The sequence below is a fragment of the Ictidomys tridecemlineatus genome, chromosome Y (genome assembly GCF_052094955.1).
Source record: "Ictidomys tridecemlineatus isolate mIctTri1 chromosome Y, mIctTri1.hap1, whole genome shotgun sequence".
NCBI lineage: Eukaryota > Metazoa > Chordata > Mammalia > Rodentia > Sciuridae > Ictidomys > Ictidomys tridecemlineatus.
This window is the reverse complement of record NC_135494.1, coordinates 13,224,506-13,239,963: the sequence shown is the minus strand read 5'-3', so window position 1 is coordinate 13,239,963 and position 15,458 is coordinate 13,224,506. Positions and strand designations below refer to the sequence as shown.

Sequence of the window (15,458 nt, the reverse complement as noted above, 5' to 3'; positions counted from 1 at the left end):
AAGAGAAAAGATAGAGTTAAATTTCAAATCAAATTGTATTCAAACTAAGGTAATTTTTTGAGCCTGTAAAAGAACATCATTGAAGGTTAAGTAAGATTTTAGTTGTATCTATGCCTATAATTTTTCTTGATGTGGGGCTTTTTTTAGAATGTCAGGTTAGAAAAATTCAGAGATAGGCAATGCATGCATCCAAAATCTTAGGCTGTCAAGTTTTTGGGTTTTTTTTGAAGAAATAGAAAATAAGTAAGGTGAAATCAAAATGGACCAAAGAAGGTTAGAAAATTCATAAAATTCTGGGTACATTAGGCCATGCCAGTAATCACAAAACCTGGAGGTTGAAAAAGAAAAATCAAACTGAAGTTCAGTGTAGCAACTTAGTGAGACACTGTCTCAAAAAAAAAAAAGAAAAAAAAGAAAATAAAAGGCCTAGAATATATCTTAGTTGTAGAATGCCCCCTTACCAAAAAATAAATCAAAATTCCAGATGAAGATTCCTTTACCCTAAGCCAACAAATACTTAGGAGTTTTAAGAAAATTGTGTGTATGTTGTTTTGGGTTGACATGAGATGGCTTAATATTCTAAGGGTTTCACATAAAGGAGAGAGAGACTTAAGATTCACTTTTTTTTTTAAACAAATATTTTGTTCTTACCCCTGAATATAAAGGTGTTCAATTAATTTTTTTTAATGGACAAGAATGTGAATATTCTGATTGAGTTTCTAAACCATCATATTTAAAATAGTGAGGATCTTCTAAATCATATTGGGAAGGGAGCTCTTCTTTAGTAGAACAGAAAAATTGGAGGTAATATCTTCAACCAGTTATTTCCTAAAATGGCGTATAAGGTGTCCCATTTTTCTCTGTCATTTTTTATATTCTATGCAAGGTTTCAATTGTCAAGTTCCCTATTTATATAATTTATAAGAAGCGAGTATATATAAGTGTGTTCTTTTTTATCAGAATAAGTAACTTGTTTGTGTAGATGTAGAGACCCCTAATTTATAGGAAATGAATCATAAATATAAATATTATTCTATTCTGGGACTTGTAACTGGCACTTCATTTAGGAAAATTTTATAGGCATAACACCAGCCTTGTGGGATATGTACTAGATGTTATCATAATTGAATTATGAGACTACTAATTGTTGAAATTTTGGTTGTTGTTCACACATTTAGTATCAGTAGTGGTTGCAGAGTCAGGAGTCGTGGCTCACACCTGTAATCACAGTGATGTAAAAAAATGAGATAGGAAGAAAGTAAATTTGAGTCCAATCTCAGTAATATAGAGACCCTAAGCAACTTTGTAAGCCCATTTATCACAATTAAAAAAATAAAATAAAAACTTCTTGAAATGCATTTCAGGGGTAGAGAGCTCCTGGGTTAAATCTCTAATTAAAAAAAAATAATGCTGTTTCAGAAGAAAGACATCACATAGAATGTAAAACTAACTTCATGTATGTGTTGGTTCACTAGTGATAAGTGAGACCCTGGAAAAAGATGTATTTCTATGTAGTCAGGGAGGCATTTAGGGTGCCAGAACCTTTCAGAATTTTTGTTCTTAATTTCTTAGTATTCTCTCACTTTCTACTTTGAAATGAGCCAGGTGAGGATACAGTTTCACAGAGTGGTTATACAAATCTGGGAATGTTAAACCTGATGTATCAGTTTTCTTATGGACTGAGAGATTAACAGTCTGTTCACTTAATTTTTTTTTATTTTTATTTTTTGTTATATAACTTTTTTTCATGTAGTTCAAGTTGACCCAAGTACCCAAGTGTTTTGTAATAGTTTGATAGTTAAAAATTTTATCGTTTTAGAAGTATGATATTGTGGTCTGCAGAAGTAAAAATATTTTTTTAAAGATAGTATAGATTCATGGTATGTTTAAATAATGAGAAGATAGACAACTTTGGAGATAACCATTCAAATACATATGTGGTCTGTTGAAAGTTTTGGTGTGTCTTTAGTGATCTCTTATGTCTTCAACACGCTAAGGTGACCACTGTTGTATAAGTATAGTTATTACTTATATTTTTCCTATGTATTTCTCAAGTATCATTGCTTTGTTTGTTGTGCTTTTTTTGAATATTCAATAACAAATTGCAACTATTATTTATCTTTTGGAATTATGTTGGATCTTTTCCACTTTTTTGCTTCAGTGTTTTGCTTCTCATGTGTTGCTCCCTGGATTTCATTATACCAAATTTATCCACCAATTTTACTGCTTGTAACAAATTATTGGCACTGGGGTTATAGCTCAGTTGGTAGAGTGCTTCCCTTTCATGCACAAGGCCGTGGGTTCAATCACCAGCACCATAAAAAAAGTATCTTATTGAACAGTGACATTACTACCATATGTGAAAACCACCTCTTTTAACTCATTAAAAGTTTTGTGAAGTTAAATACTGTGTCATAAATCATATTGTTTATGTGATGTGTATTTATTCATTTTTGCTTCAGGAACCATTGACATTAAGGGATGTGGTCATTGATTTTTCAGAAGAGGAATGGAAATGCCTGGACCCTTCTCAGCAGACTTTATATGGAGATGTGATGTTAGAGATCTGTAGACACCTACGCTTTATTGGTGAGCCTAAATTTTATTCAGAACTTCTAATTCAAAACCAATATTTAATTTTTTAACTGTATAGTGTATCTTATGCCAGCTTCTATTTTGTATGAAAAAGTTTTAGTTTCTTGTTTTTTAGGACAAAGATTGGGCATTTGTTTTTATAGAAAAGAAAGTGTTTAATATTTTTCTTTATCTTTAACTTATCATTTCTAATTAGTGCTCACAATGTAGAGAATAAAACTGGTTTTAAATTATTTTAGTGTTTTTGTCTGAAAAAATATTTGGAAAATAATTGTGTAGAATATTAAGGGTGTTTCATCTTTATTTTTTTCTATGGAAGAAAATATTAAAAAGCCTTCTGTAGTTATCAAGAAAATAACAAAATGTGACATACTCCATTTTCCATCAAAAGATCTTGCTCTCTGTAAGTTATCCTTGGTCACCTTTCTTTCCCCTAAAGAAATAATCTTGGAATTTGAAGAGAAAATTGACAGCAGACATATATCAAAGTGGGAAAAAATCAATGAAGCAAAGAATACAGATAAGAGGTTCAAATGTCAAAGAGGAATTCACATTTAAAAATGTTAATTGATAAGCTAAAATCTGACACAAAAAATTAATTTTTTCAAGCCTAGGTTTATTTCTGTTGCAATAATTAAAGAGCATTGCATGCTCTATGTTTATCATGCATATGAATGATTTAAGCTCTTTTTGTTCTCCAGTGATCTCCCTACATTCAAATACACAAAGCATTGTTTAAAAAAAAAAAGACAGAGTCAAGAGGCAGGAAAGGTGGGATAATGGCAAGGAGGCCAAGCTGCCTCATTTCAATAGGTTAATTTAGTTCATTGGCATCACTACTACATATTGTTCATTTTATTACTAGGGAGGTTACCAACTTAGCAACATTATGTACCTTATTCCTCAGTTATATACTAAGTTGTAATGTGCAATGTTAGGAGTTTTGTGTAGCTCTCAAGAAAGTCCGTTGTATAAACTTACTGTTATGTAGACAGTTTTAGGCTCAGTGAAACATTGTGCTTATCTATAAAGAGAGTTATGTTATTCCCAGGAGCTGTGTGCCAGAGATCATATTTGAGGCTGATAACACTCTAGTGAAGAGCATTTTCAAGCAGGGAATTGACATAGCACCTTGACATTGCACATGTATTTTTTTTATCATTTTTCTGCCATGTAATAAATAGCAGTATTTCATAATACCTGCTCCTAATGGTTATGTAAGTATAGCTAATCAATGTGGTTTAAAGAAGAATTTTCAGGGCTGGGGCTGTAGTTTAGTGGCAGAGGGCTTTCCTCACATTGTGCAGTACTGTGTTTGATTGTTAGCACTACATAAAAATAAACAGATATAATAAATGCATTCTGTCCACCTATCACTACAAAAAAAGTAAAAAGATTTATTTTTATTGTAATACAATTATCCAGAATTTTGTGGGTTACATTTTTCTAATTCTTTTTTTTTTTTTTTTTTTTTAGTTTCACTCTATAGAGAGCTTCAGTGTTGTTCATTAGGTTTTCTCACATTCGTGATATTGTTTTTGTTTTTGTTTTTAAAGAGAGAGAGAGGAGAGAGAGAGAGAGAGAGAGAGAGAGAGAATTTTTAATATTTATTTTTTAGTTCTCGGCGGACACAACATCTTTGTTTGTATGTGGTGCTGAGGATTGAACCCGGGCTGCACACATGCCAGGCGAGCGCGCTACCGCTTTAGCCACATCCCCAGCTCCGTGATATTGTTTTGATTTCTATACCTATATGTTATAATTGAACAGAAATTATCATGATTTGTCACTTTAGGAAAACATTAGTTGAAGTTAAACTGCACGTGAACCATGTTCCAATTTTCAATCAATTTTGCTATGATTTTTTTTACATGTATAAATATTAACCCTTTTTATATATGATTTTATATAGTACATTGATTGTTTCTACTCAGTTCTTGTGCTTAATCATATAATGTATTTAAGTTTATATATTTATACATACACACACACACACACACACACACACACACACACACACATACAGTGGATTGAACTCACTTTTAGTTTACAATAGACTCTGGCTAAGTGGCTGAAGCTGAAATTCTATTTTCATGCCTCAGCCTTTCTTCCAAGTTGCTAGAATTAATGGCATATTCATTATCTCTCTATATATGAATCTGTTCTTTTGTCTAGGAGTAAGACTTTAGTATTTTAAAGGTACCATAAAGATGATTCCAATTCTGTTTATCTTTTATGTATTTGTCAAATTTTTAATTTTGATAAAAATTGTATACTGTATAACTTTCCAGAACTTACTGTCTTATATATTTTGAATTTACGGCTCAGTAGTATTCATATAAATTGTTTTGTAAGATTTTTTTTCTAGAATGTGTGTATCACATATAAAGTAAATTTATTTTTTTCCTCCAAACAAGTGATTCTTTGTCTCACCTTTTCATCCCTGATGCCATTCTTTTTGGTGTCTATATTTGGCTACAGTAGATATCTCTCATACATAGAGTTACCTGGTATTTGTTTTTTTTATTGATATTACTATTTCACTTAATATACTATCTTAAAAATTGGTCATTTAAATATTATACAATTTCTTATCTTTGTAAAATTTTAAAAGTTTTCATATTTCATTTCAAATCACCTACATGTAGTCATGTGAAATGTAATTTGATTGGTTTGCCACATTGGTCTCTATTGAATGTTTTTTTAATGAGAATAGGTCTGTAAATATATTTTGATTTGACCATCAAGTTGAGGGCTAATTGATATGCTTTTAGTTTTATTACTCATGTCTTCCTCATTTAACCTCAAGTTAATATGCTCTATTGAATATTGTAACTTTTATTGTATTTATATAAGGAAGCATTTTTTTATTTTAATATGTGTAGTTATGTATGTACCCAGGATATTCCATAGAATTGTTCAAATAACTTATTTTGTACATGCAAAAATAATATTGATTTTTTGATTGGTATTACATGGACTTCATAGATTACTTTGGGTGCTTTAGGCTTTTTTTTCTGTAACAGAGGTGTTTACCCTCTGAGCCACATCTACACCCCTTTTTTGGGAAGGTTACTGAGGATTGACCTTAGGGGCACTTGCCCACTGAGCTACATCCCAAGCCCCATTTTGTATTTTATTTAGAAACATGGTCTCCTTCAGTTGCTTACCACCTTGTTTTGATGAGGCTGGATTTGAGCTCACAATCCTGCTGACTCCCAAGCTTCTTGAATTAAAAGTGGGTGTTATCATGCTTGGCTGGAAGATGTTTTATATATCATTTTGTTACAATGTCTAGGTAAGTTGCTTAGGGCCTTGCTTAATTGCTGAATTTGGCTTTAAACTCATATTCATAAATTTTAAATATCACTTTTGCTTTTGATTTCTGTCTTACGTTAGAATGCAACTTCAGTATTGTAATATCTGTTAACATTTGTTTTGTGCGTTTAACCTTATTTCTTTGGAATAATATTCCAGAGACTACAGAGAATATTGCCTCTGTAAACCAAAATGGTTTTTAATGTTATTTGAAGGTTTTTTTTTTATTCCTTGGGTAATAATGCAATTCTATTTTTTATTCTTTGCATTAATTGGGGATTGATATCTTCTATTATTATGTTTTTGCTTTCTATGATGTTGAATTTTGTCTTTTCTTTCTGTAGATGAAAAACATTATTTGAGTTACAAATATAATTCCATATGATTGTATTCTAAGCATTTGGCATATTTATTTTCATATAATATTCTACTTTGTCTCTTATTTATATAAATATTATCAACAATTTTGAATGTAATATTTGTTTTATCCTTTTGTTTTTAATCTTTCTGTGACTTTATATCTAAAGAGAATTTTTGTAGATTTAAATCTGACATACTTAAATTATTTTAAAATTTAATCTTGTTGGTCATATTGTGTTTTGATTAGTTTTTTTCAAAATTGTTTATTGATATTGAAATTAGTGATGAGGAAAAACTTCTATAGTTATCAAATTTTGTTGATTTCTTATATTTTTTTCTACTATTAAAATATGCCTTAATGCATAGCTCATACATTTTTATGGTGATAATTTACTTTTTTCCATTTTTTTTTATCCTTGACGTTTATTTTGTCATTACTTTGTAATTATTTAAGTGCTTAAAAACTGTAGAATGAATTGGAAATTACATTCTTATATTCTTAAATGAATATACAACCAGTGTAACTCCACATAATAGATTGTTATAATTTATGAATGTATGATATATGAAGATACATTCTAGTGTCATGTATAACTAAAGGAAAATTAATGAAAAAATAAAGTACTTAGTTTGCACTACATTTTATTCAGAATTTATTGATTTTCTAAAACAATCAATTTCTTTACATGTGTTGCCATGATTTGTTTGATGCCACACCTGCTTTTTTAATTTATACTAATTAGCAAATATTTATGATAATTTTTATTCTTTAGTTTTCCACATTCTATTGTACAATGAAATGTTTTACATACAACAATGAAAGTATAATAAAATATATATTTGTATATATTTTTCTTTTCCACAAGAGCTTTCAAATTTTATATGATTTCTGTTGTGCAGAATATTTTATTGCAAATATTCCACTAATTATTTCTCTTATAGCAGGTAAAGAAGTAAAGCAATTTTTGAATATTTTCATATCTTTAAAGATGTATTTTTCATAAAATTCAAAAAAATGGTATTGGTAGATAAAGTATTCTAGGTTCATATTTTCTTTTTCTTTCAACATACATACCTATATATCCCAATTCTTTTCTGGAAGTCTTCTAAAAAGAAATCAAATGTTAATCATAAAAGAATATCTTTGTAAATAAAATTTCTTTTTTTATATCTTTTGATATCAATTATTTTTTGAAGAGTTTTAAAAGTTTGGTTATAAATTTACTAACTTTTTTCATTTATTTATTTAGAATTCAACTCAGAGGCACTCAACCATTGAGTTACAACACCATCACTATTGTGTATTTCACTTAGAGACAGGTTCTCACTGAGGTGCTTACTGCCTCATCATTGCTGAGTCTGTCTTTGAACTCCTGATCCTCCTTTCTCAGCCTCCCGAGATGCTGGGGTTAATGTTATGCACGACTATGTCTAACACTAACTGTGTCTTTTAATTAATTCTAGCATTTGATATATTTTATTCCTCAAATTTTTAATTCATGAGACTGTGTGTGTGTCGGGGGAGGAGTGCTGGGAATCAAGCCCAGCCTTTTGCATGTGAGTCAAACAATCTACCATCTAAAATGTATCCCCAACCTGAGACATTTTTAAATGAATATTTCCAGTATATAATTTCTACTTTTTCTGTTCCTATTTTTCTGTATTTATTATCAATTTTCTACATTTTTATTTAGTTTAATAAATATCTTTCAAGAGGTTATTGTGCATTGCTTAGATAATTAACAACATCAATTTTCCAACTCTCAACTTTTGGTTTGCTTGAGTAGATTATACCCTTTATTGTGTGAGCTATTATTTTAATTGAGATTTTTGTATTTAAAATATGTTAAAGTTAATCATTATAGTCATTTTGGAAAATATTTGGAAGTTACAATGTAAACAAAAACAGGTCATGTGCAATGATATATAAATGTAATTCCATATAATTGGGAATCTACGGCAGTGGAATGCCAGGTTAAAATAAATTTTAGCATTGTTGTAATAAACTGTCTCAAAAAAAGTATAAACATAGAAAGGTCTATGGATGTATTTTAGTGATAAAATATCACTGTGTTTAATCCTAAGAAATGCTTCCCAAAAAGATAAAAAGAGAAAAAAAAATAAGAGATTTATTTTCTGCAACATTTGAGTCACAGGTGGAGTTCAAATATGTTGAAGTGAAGGGCTTTGATTATGATATCAGTCAGTTTGAATGTTGTCATCATCTGTGGTGCTACAAATTCTTAAGATGATTTTCAAAGTTCTCACAGCTTTTGTCAGCATATTATAGTAAATTCTGTATATTTCTTGAGTAATTATGGCTTTAAATTATTCTGTTCTGGTGCTATGCCCCTGCCCCATCTTGATAAGTTTTTATATATTTGCAGAATCTATTCCCCATAGTGTTATAAGTGGAATAACTTGCTATTTAAATTTATTTTAGGTATGACTTCTAATCCAAACCAAGAATTTTCAGAAGAAGAAGAAATAAAATATTTTGTGCAAAACTTGATAAAGAGCAGGTATGGATACCAAGAGAGTTATATACTTAATTTTAAACAAGAAATAGAAATTAAAAGAGAGGAAAGTTCAAAAAATTTTAATAAACAGGAAAAAATAATGAAAATTATTTATACACAAAATTACAAATTAATCAGGTTACATTATTACAAACATCTCAGAAGACTGACTCCTCAAGTTGTGACAGCCACTTTTTGTTTGGTTAAAATTTTTAAGTACATTATTGTAATTTTAAAATATTCTGTATAAAACCACTACAATGCACAGTATTTTCAAATGCAAAAACATGTATCAACCTACATACACATTCAATGTTTACAGGCCATTATAAAGCTGAGTCTTTAAAATACCTTCAGGAAAATAAAGACTCAACCAGTTTTGGAAGCTTTATAAATAAAACTAGAATAGAAATGGGCATTTTAGTGAAAAAAATCTAAACAGTAACAAAATGCTTATTAATCAGTTATGTTTTAACTTTTAATAATCTATGTGATTGCACATTAGATAAAAGTCTACAGATCACTAATACAAAATTGCAATATTCTAATCTGTTTTATGAAGTTATAACAAGGTGATTTTCTACACAATATAGACAGATTGTCTCATCATTTAAACACCTGTATAGTATTTTTACTTAGAGACAAGAAAAATATTCAGAAAAAGGAGAAATGGAAATGCTGCAATAAGCCTCACTAGGACTTTCTGTTGAAAAGAACTATTGATTAATTGAATATTTTTAAGGTGAAAGTTTGGTAGCCATTGCTTTTTAAATGCACTAATAATTAATAAAAGAGAAGAGAAGCAGCGATGTACTTCTAAAACACATCAAATAAGCATACAGCTCATCTGTCATGTACAGCAACTGAAACAAAGGAAAGACTCAGGAACTTCTAGCATAGTCTCCCAGAAAACCCAAAGCCCAAATGGCATGCAGGAATGCATCACACCTCAAAAGTAGACATGGGGGTCTTATGAGAACAATGTAAGTCTTCTGACACTCTTCTGGGCTCATACTGAGGAGTAGAAAATATGCCTGGTGCATAAGCAGTAGGGAAGGTGTGGGGCTAATGAAGAACAATGAAGGACTAAAGCTTGTAATTGTAAAACTTTTAAGACAATTAAAAAAGCCACATTGGTGAGGTAAGACCACCTTTGAATGGGGCATGTCTTACCATGAAATTTCTCCTCCTTAGGGAACAAAGATCTATAATGTCTTTGTCAATCCATGATTCGTTCTACTGTGTCAGGATAGCATTTTTGTAGACTCTTCTTCCTGAAACTTGATGGTTTGAGTAAAGATTGCTTGTAAATATTTATAATTTGAATTCAACTTGAAGCACTCTTTGTGTAGTTACCTATCTATTCATGACTTACAAATTATCATAATCACTCCATGTCATGGGACCTCAAGCATTCCACCTGAGTCATTTGCTTTTGGAAAGTGATGAGCCACCTGAAAAAAAAATGAATATCTGAAATAAATAAATAAAGGAATATAACACAAGGCCATAACTTATGATAAAAGAGGTAAAGCACCTTATAGATTCTCTAGACCACATAAGATCTAAAGAAAGATGACTAGATAATTTTTCCATTCTTTATTTAAGGGAGTGTACATCAAAGGTAGGAATAAAATATCAACAGTAAAATTCTTTCTTTAGACATGTAGATTGGCATTTTAGCAAGTCTCACCCATCTATATGATGCTGTGGCTATGTGGCTCCAATGGATGATACCATCTCCAGGGCCATGCTGAATTTAGACAAAGCTAGGTAGTATATAACATGTATTGGATAGTCCCAAACAACCTGGATTTCAACTGTGAGTTCCCAGATACCAGTTTTTTTCTCCTAATGGATTCCATGCTTTAAAAAAAAAATTCATGCAGAGTTCATAGATATCTTTCAGCAGATCCATCTGACATGCACTGCTTTATCTTTCATATCAACAGGGATTTTGACCAGTCTCCAAGTGAATAATCAAAATATCTATGCATTCTGTGGTTGTGGGTGGAATGAGAAAAACTTTCCAAGTTTAAGATCCAGAGACTTCTTGGATCCTATACATGTTCCCAGTGAACTAAATCTTAGGCCATAGCACTACTCATCTATGCATCTCAAAGAATATGTTTTCAACAAATCCAAAGTATTTTCTAACTGATTTCAGTGAGCTAGTTACATAGAAAGAATTTTAACAACACCCTCAGTGATATATATTTTTGCTGGAAAATTGAGCAGCCCAGCTCAGATGCAGTTTTGTCTTTGGTTAATGAAAATGTTCTGGCACATAAGTGCCATGTTTAGGTTCCTGTGCCTTCAGGAATTCCTGCAAATTAAAACCAAACAATAGTGTGTTTGAGGCAAGTTGGAACTGTAGGGATATGGGGCATTGGCTAAGCTGGAAAAACACAACAACACATATGGCAGTCATATCTGAGGACTCATGTGTGCTTTTAAATATATCTGCACAGCATTTTGTAATTATACCCTTCCTCTAAAAGATACAAAATTTGCTATGTAGTCAATTTCATTCTTTAGTTAGTAAGTCGAATAATTTGAAATGCACCATTTTGTAAATATCCACAAATATTTCTGTTCAGGACCTATAGACAATCTCTACACAAAGTATTCAGCAGTATGTTAGATTTGGTGTAAAACAATGTAAATTCTGTGAAAGTCATTAAAATTTCCCTCTTTTTTAAATCCTAGAAAACACCCATGTGATCAGTTAAAAGAGCTTTACAATGATAAAAGTGAAAAAGTTTTTAATCCATGCCCAAAATTTATTTATCCAAGCTTTCATAATCAAGAGACAAATTACAGATATAAGGTATGTAAAAGCATTTTTAATAAAACTACAAGATTCCTGAACTCCAGAGAATTAATTTTGGTGGGAAGCCCTACAAGTTTAAAAAATATGTAAAAGCATTTAAAGATCCCTCAATTGTTTCTCAGAGCAGTGATAAATCCTCCAAAAGTAAAGAATGTGAAAAATATTTTACTCAAATTCCATCCATTACTAAAAACCATAGGCTTTACAATGAAGATATACCCTACAAATTGAAGAAATGTGAAAATGTCTTCAAGTGTTGCTCAAACCTTTTTAAACACTACAGTAATCATACTAGAGAGAAAATCTGGAAATGTAAAGAAAGTGTCAAAGTTTTCAATCAAAACTCACACCTTACTGAACACCAGAAAATTTATACTGGAGAAAAGCCATACAAATGTACAGAATGTGACAAAGCTTTTAATGGAAAATCACACCTTAATCAACACCAGAGAATTCATACTGGAGAAAAACCATACAAATGTAAAGAATGTGGCTGGGCTTTTAGTGGAAAATCGTGCCTTAATCTGCACCAGAGAATTCATACTGGAGAAAAGCCATACAAATGTACAGAATGTGGCAAAGCTTTTAATCGAAAATCACACCTTACTCAACACCAGAGAATTCATACTGGAGAAAAGCCATACAAATGTAAAGAATGTGGCAAAGCTTTTAATTATACACTAAGCCTTACTCAACACCAGAGAATTCATACTGGAGAAAAGCCATACAAGTGTAAAGAATGTGGCAAAGCTTTTAATTATACACTAAGCCTTAGTCGACACCAGAGAATTCATACTGGAGTAAAGCCATACAAATGTACAGAATGTGGGAAAGCTTTTAATCAAAAATCACAACTTACTGAACACCAGAGACTTCACACTGGAGAAATGCCATATGAATGTAACGAATGTGGCAAGGCTTTTAATCGAAAATCACACCTTACTCAACACCAGAGAATTCATACTGGAGAAAAGCCATACAAATGTAAAGAATGTGGCAAGGCTTTTAATTCAAAATACTACCTTAGTGAACACCAGAGAATCCATACTGGAGAAATTCCTTTCAAATGTAAAGAATGTGACAAAGCTTTTAATCTAAAATCAGGCCTTACTAAACACCAGAGAATTCATACTGAAGAAAAGCCATACAAATGTAGAGAATGTGGCAAGGGTTTTAATCTAAAATCAGGCCTTACTCAGCACCAGAGAATTCATACTGGAGAAAAGCCATACAAGTGTAAAGAATGTGGCAAAGCTATTAATTATAGACTAAGCCTTACTCAACACCAGAGAATTCATACTGGAGAAAAGCCATACAAATGTATAGAATGTGGAAAAGCTTTTAATCAAAAATCACAACTTACTGAACACCAGAGACTTCACACTGGAGAAATGCCATATGAATGTAAAGAATGTGGCAAGGCTTTTAATCGAAAAATCACACCTTATTCAATACCAGAGAATTCATACTGGAGAAAAGCCATACAAATGTAGAGAATGTGGTGAGGGTTTTAATCTAAAATCAGGCCTTACTCAGAACCAGAGAATTAATCCTGGAGAAAAGCCATAGAAATGTAAAGAATGTGGCAAAGCTTTTAATTATAGACTAAGCCTTACTCTACACCAGAGAATTCATACTGGAGAAAAGCCATACAAATGTAACGAATGTAGCAAAGCGTTTAATTCAAAATCTCAATTTAGTGAACACCAGAGAATCCATACTGGAGAAATGCCATACAAATGTAAAGAATGTGGCAAAGCTTTTATTGAAAAATCACATCTTACTGGACACCAGAAAATTCATACTGGAAAAAAGCAATACAAATGTAAAGAATGTGGCAAGGCTTTTAATCAAAAATCAGGCCTTACTAAACACCAGAGAATTCATACTGGAGAAAAGCCATAGAAATGTAGAGAATGTGGCAAGGGTTTTAATCTAAAATCAGGCCTTACTCAGCACCAGAGAATTCATACTGGAGAAAAGCCATACAAGTGTAAAGAATGTGGCAAAGCTTTTAATTATAGACTAAGCCTTACTCAACACCAGAGAATTAATACTGGAGAAAAGCCATACAAATGTACAGAATGTGGCAAAGCTTTTAATTGAAAATCACAACTTACTGAACACAAGAGACTTCACACTGAAGAAATGCCATATGAATGTAAAGAACGTGGCAAGGCTTTTAATCGAAAAATCACACCTTATTCAATACCAGAGAATTCATACTGGAGAAAAGCCATACAAATGTAGAGAATGTGGTGAGGGTTTTAATCTAAAATCAGGCCTTACTCAGAACCAGAGAATTAATCCTGGAGAAAAGCCATAGAAATGTAAAGAATGTGGCAAAGCTTTTAATTATAGACTAAGCCTTACTCTACACCAGAGAATTCATACTGGAGAAAAGCCATACAAATGTAACGAATGTAGCAAAGCGTTTAATTCAAAATCTCAATTTAGTGAACACCAGAGAATCCATACTGGAGAAATGCCATACAAATGTAAAGAATGTGGCAAAGCTTTTATTGAAAAATCACATCTTACTGGACACCAGAAAATTCATACTGGAAAAAAGCCATACAAATGTAAAGAATGTGGTAAAGCTTTTAATAAAAAAATTATACCTTACGCAACACCAGAGAATTCATACTGGGGAGACACCATACAAATATCAATGTTGTAAAGCTTGTCATTGAAAGTCACTCCTTAGTCAACACCAGAGACTTCACATAGGAGAAAAGCCATACAAATGAAAAGAATGTGGCAAAGTTTTTAACCAAAAATCATACATTATTTGACACCAGAGAATTAATACTGGGGAAAAGCCATACTATTGTAAAGAATATGGCAAAGCTCTTTATCAAAGATCACACATTTCTCAACTCCAGAGAATTTGTAAGAGGAGAAACTGTACAAATGCAAAGAATGTGGCAAAGTTATTTTATTATGAAAAGTATTGTTGTTCACCAAATATTCATACTGGATAAGAGCCATGTCAATATTATGAATGTGGAAAAGTTTTAAGTGTGCTTCAATTGTTAACAAGAAATAGGTCATTCATACTTGAGACAATTCTCAAAAATCTATAGACTGTAAAAGCCATTTGTTGTAAGATCACACCTCATTCGTCACCAGAAACTTCTTACTGGAATGAAAAATTACAATTGTCCAGAGATAGCTCTGCAGTGCTCACTCCATGAAACCTCAACCCTTGCCCAACTGGCTATCACACAGGAGCCCATGGAAGTGGGCAGGAGGCATGGTTGGACCCTTGGCCCTCTTTCCTTCTGTGGACCTCTCCAGGTTCACTTGTCCTTTCATCAGTTTTTGTTTGAATTGATTAAATTCAAATCATACTTTTTTTCCAAAGCTATCTCTCTACTTAAAGGCCTCTTTTGTGTCAAACTGACACATTAATAAAACCATCTTATGCCTAAAGTCTATGATCACATCAATGTTTTTCTAATAACCTCAGATGGACAGCATGTTCCTTTTTTAATGTCTTATTTATTTATTTTATTTTGGGGGTATACTGAGGATTTAATTCAGGAGCACTCAAACACTAAGCCACACACATCCCTAGTTTGTACTTATTTATAGGCACAATTTCACTGAGTTTATTAAGGCCTCACTTTTAGTACTCAGGCTGGGTTTGAACTTGTGGTTCTACTGCCTCAGCCTCCTGTGCTGCTTGGATGACAAGCATGCATGTCAATGTGTTTTGCTCTGAGGTTAAATTTTACTCAGGATTTTATGGGCATAAAAAGCATTAAAAAGATATTTTTTGTCACACTTCAGGCATCAGATTCTAGCTTTTCAAATGATACATCTTAGCT

At 31.7% G+C, this 15,458-nt stretch overlaps 1 protein-coding gene across 1 annotated transcript; it reads left to right on the top strand.

Moving 5' to 3' along the window:
- The first annotated feature begins 833 nt into the window (after positions 1-833).
- On the top strand, positions 834-15,060 carry LOC144372172 (uncharacterized). The gene is given in 6 exon segments (XM_078035567.1): positions 834-845; positions 2,463-2,589; positions 8,717-8,795; positions 11,502-11,622; positions 11,670-13,058; positions 13,060-15,060. Coding segments are annotated over 6 exon segments (1,863 nt in total). The 3' UTR covers positions 13,195-15,060.
- Positions 15,061-15,458: the final 398 nt, after the last annotated feature.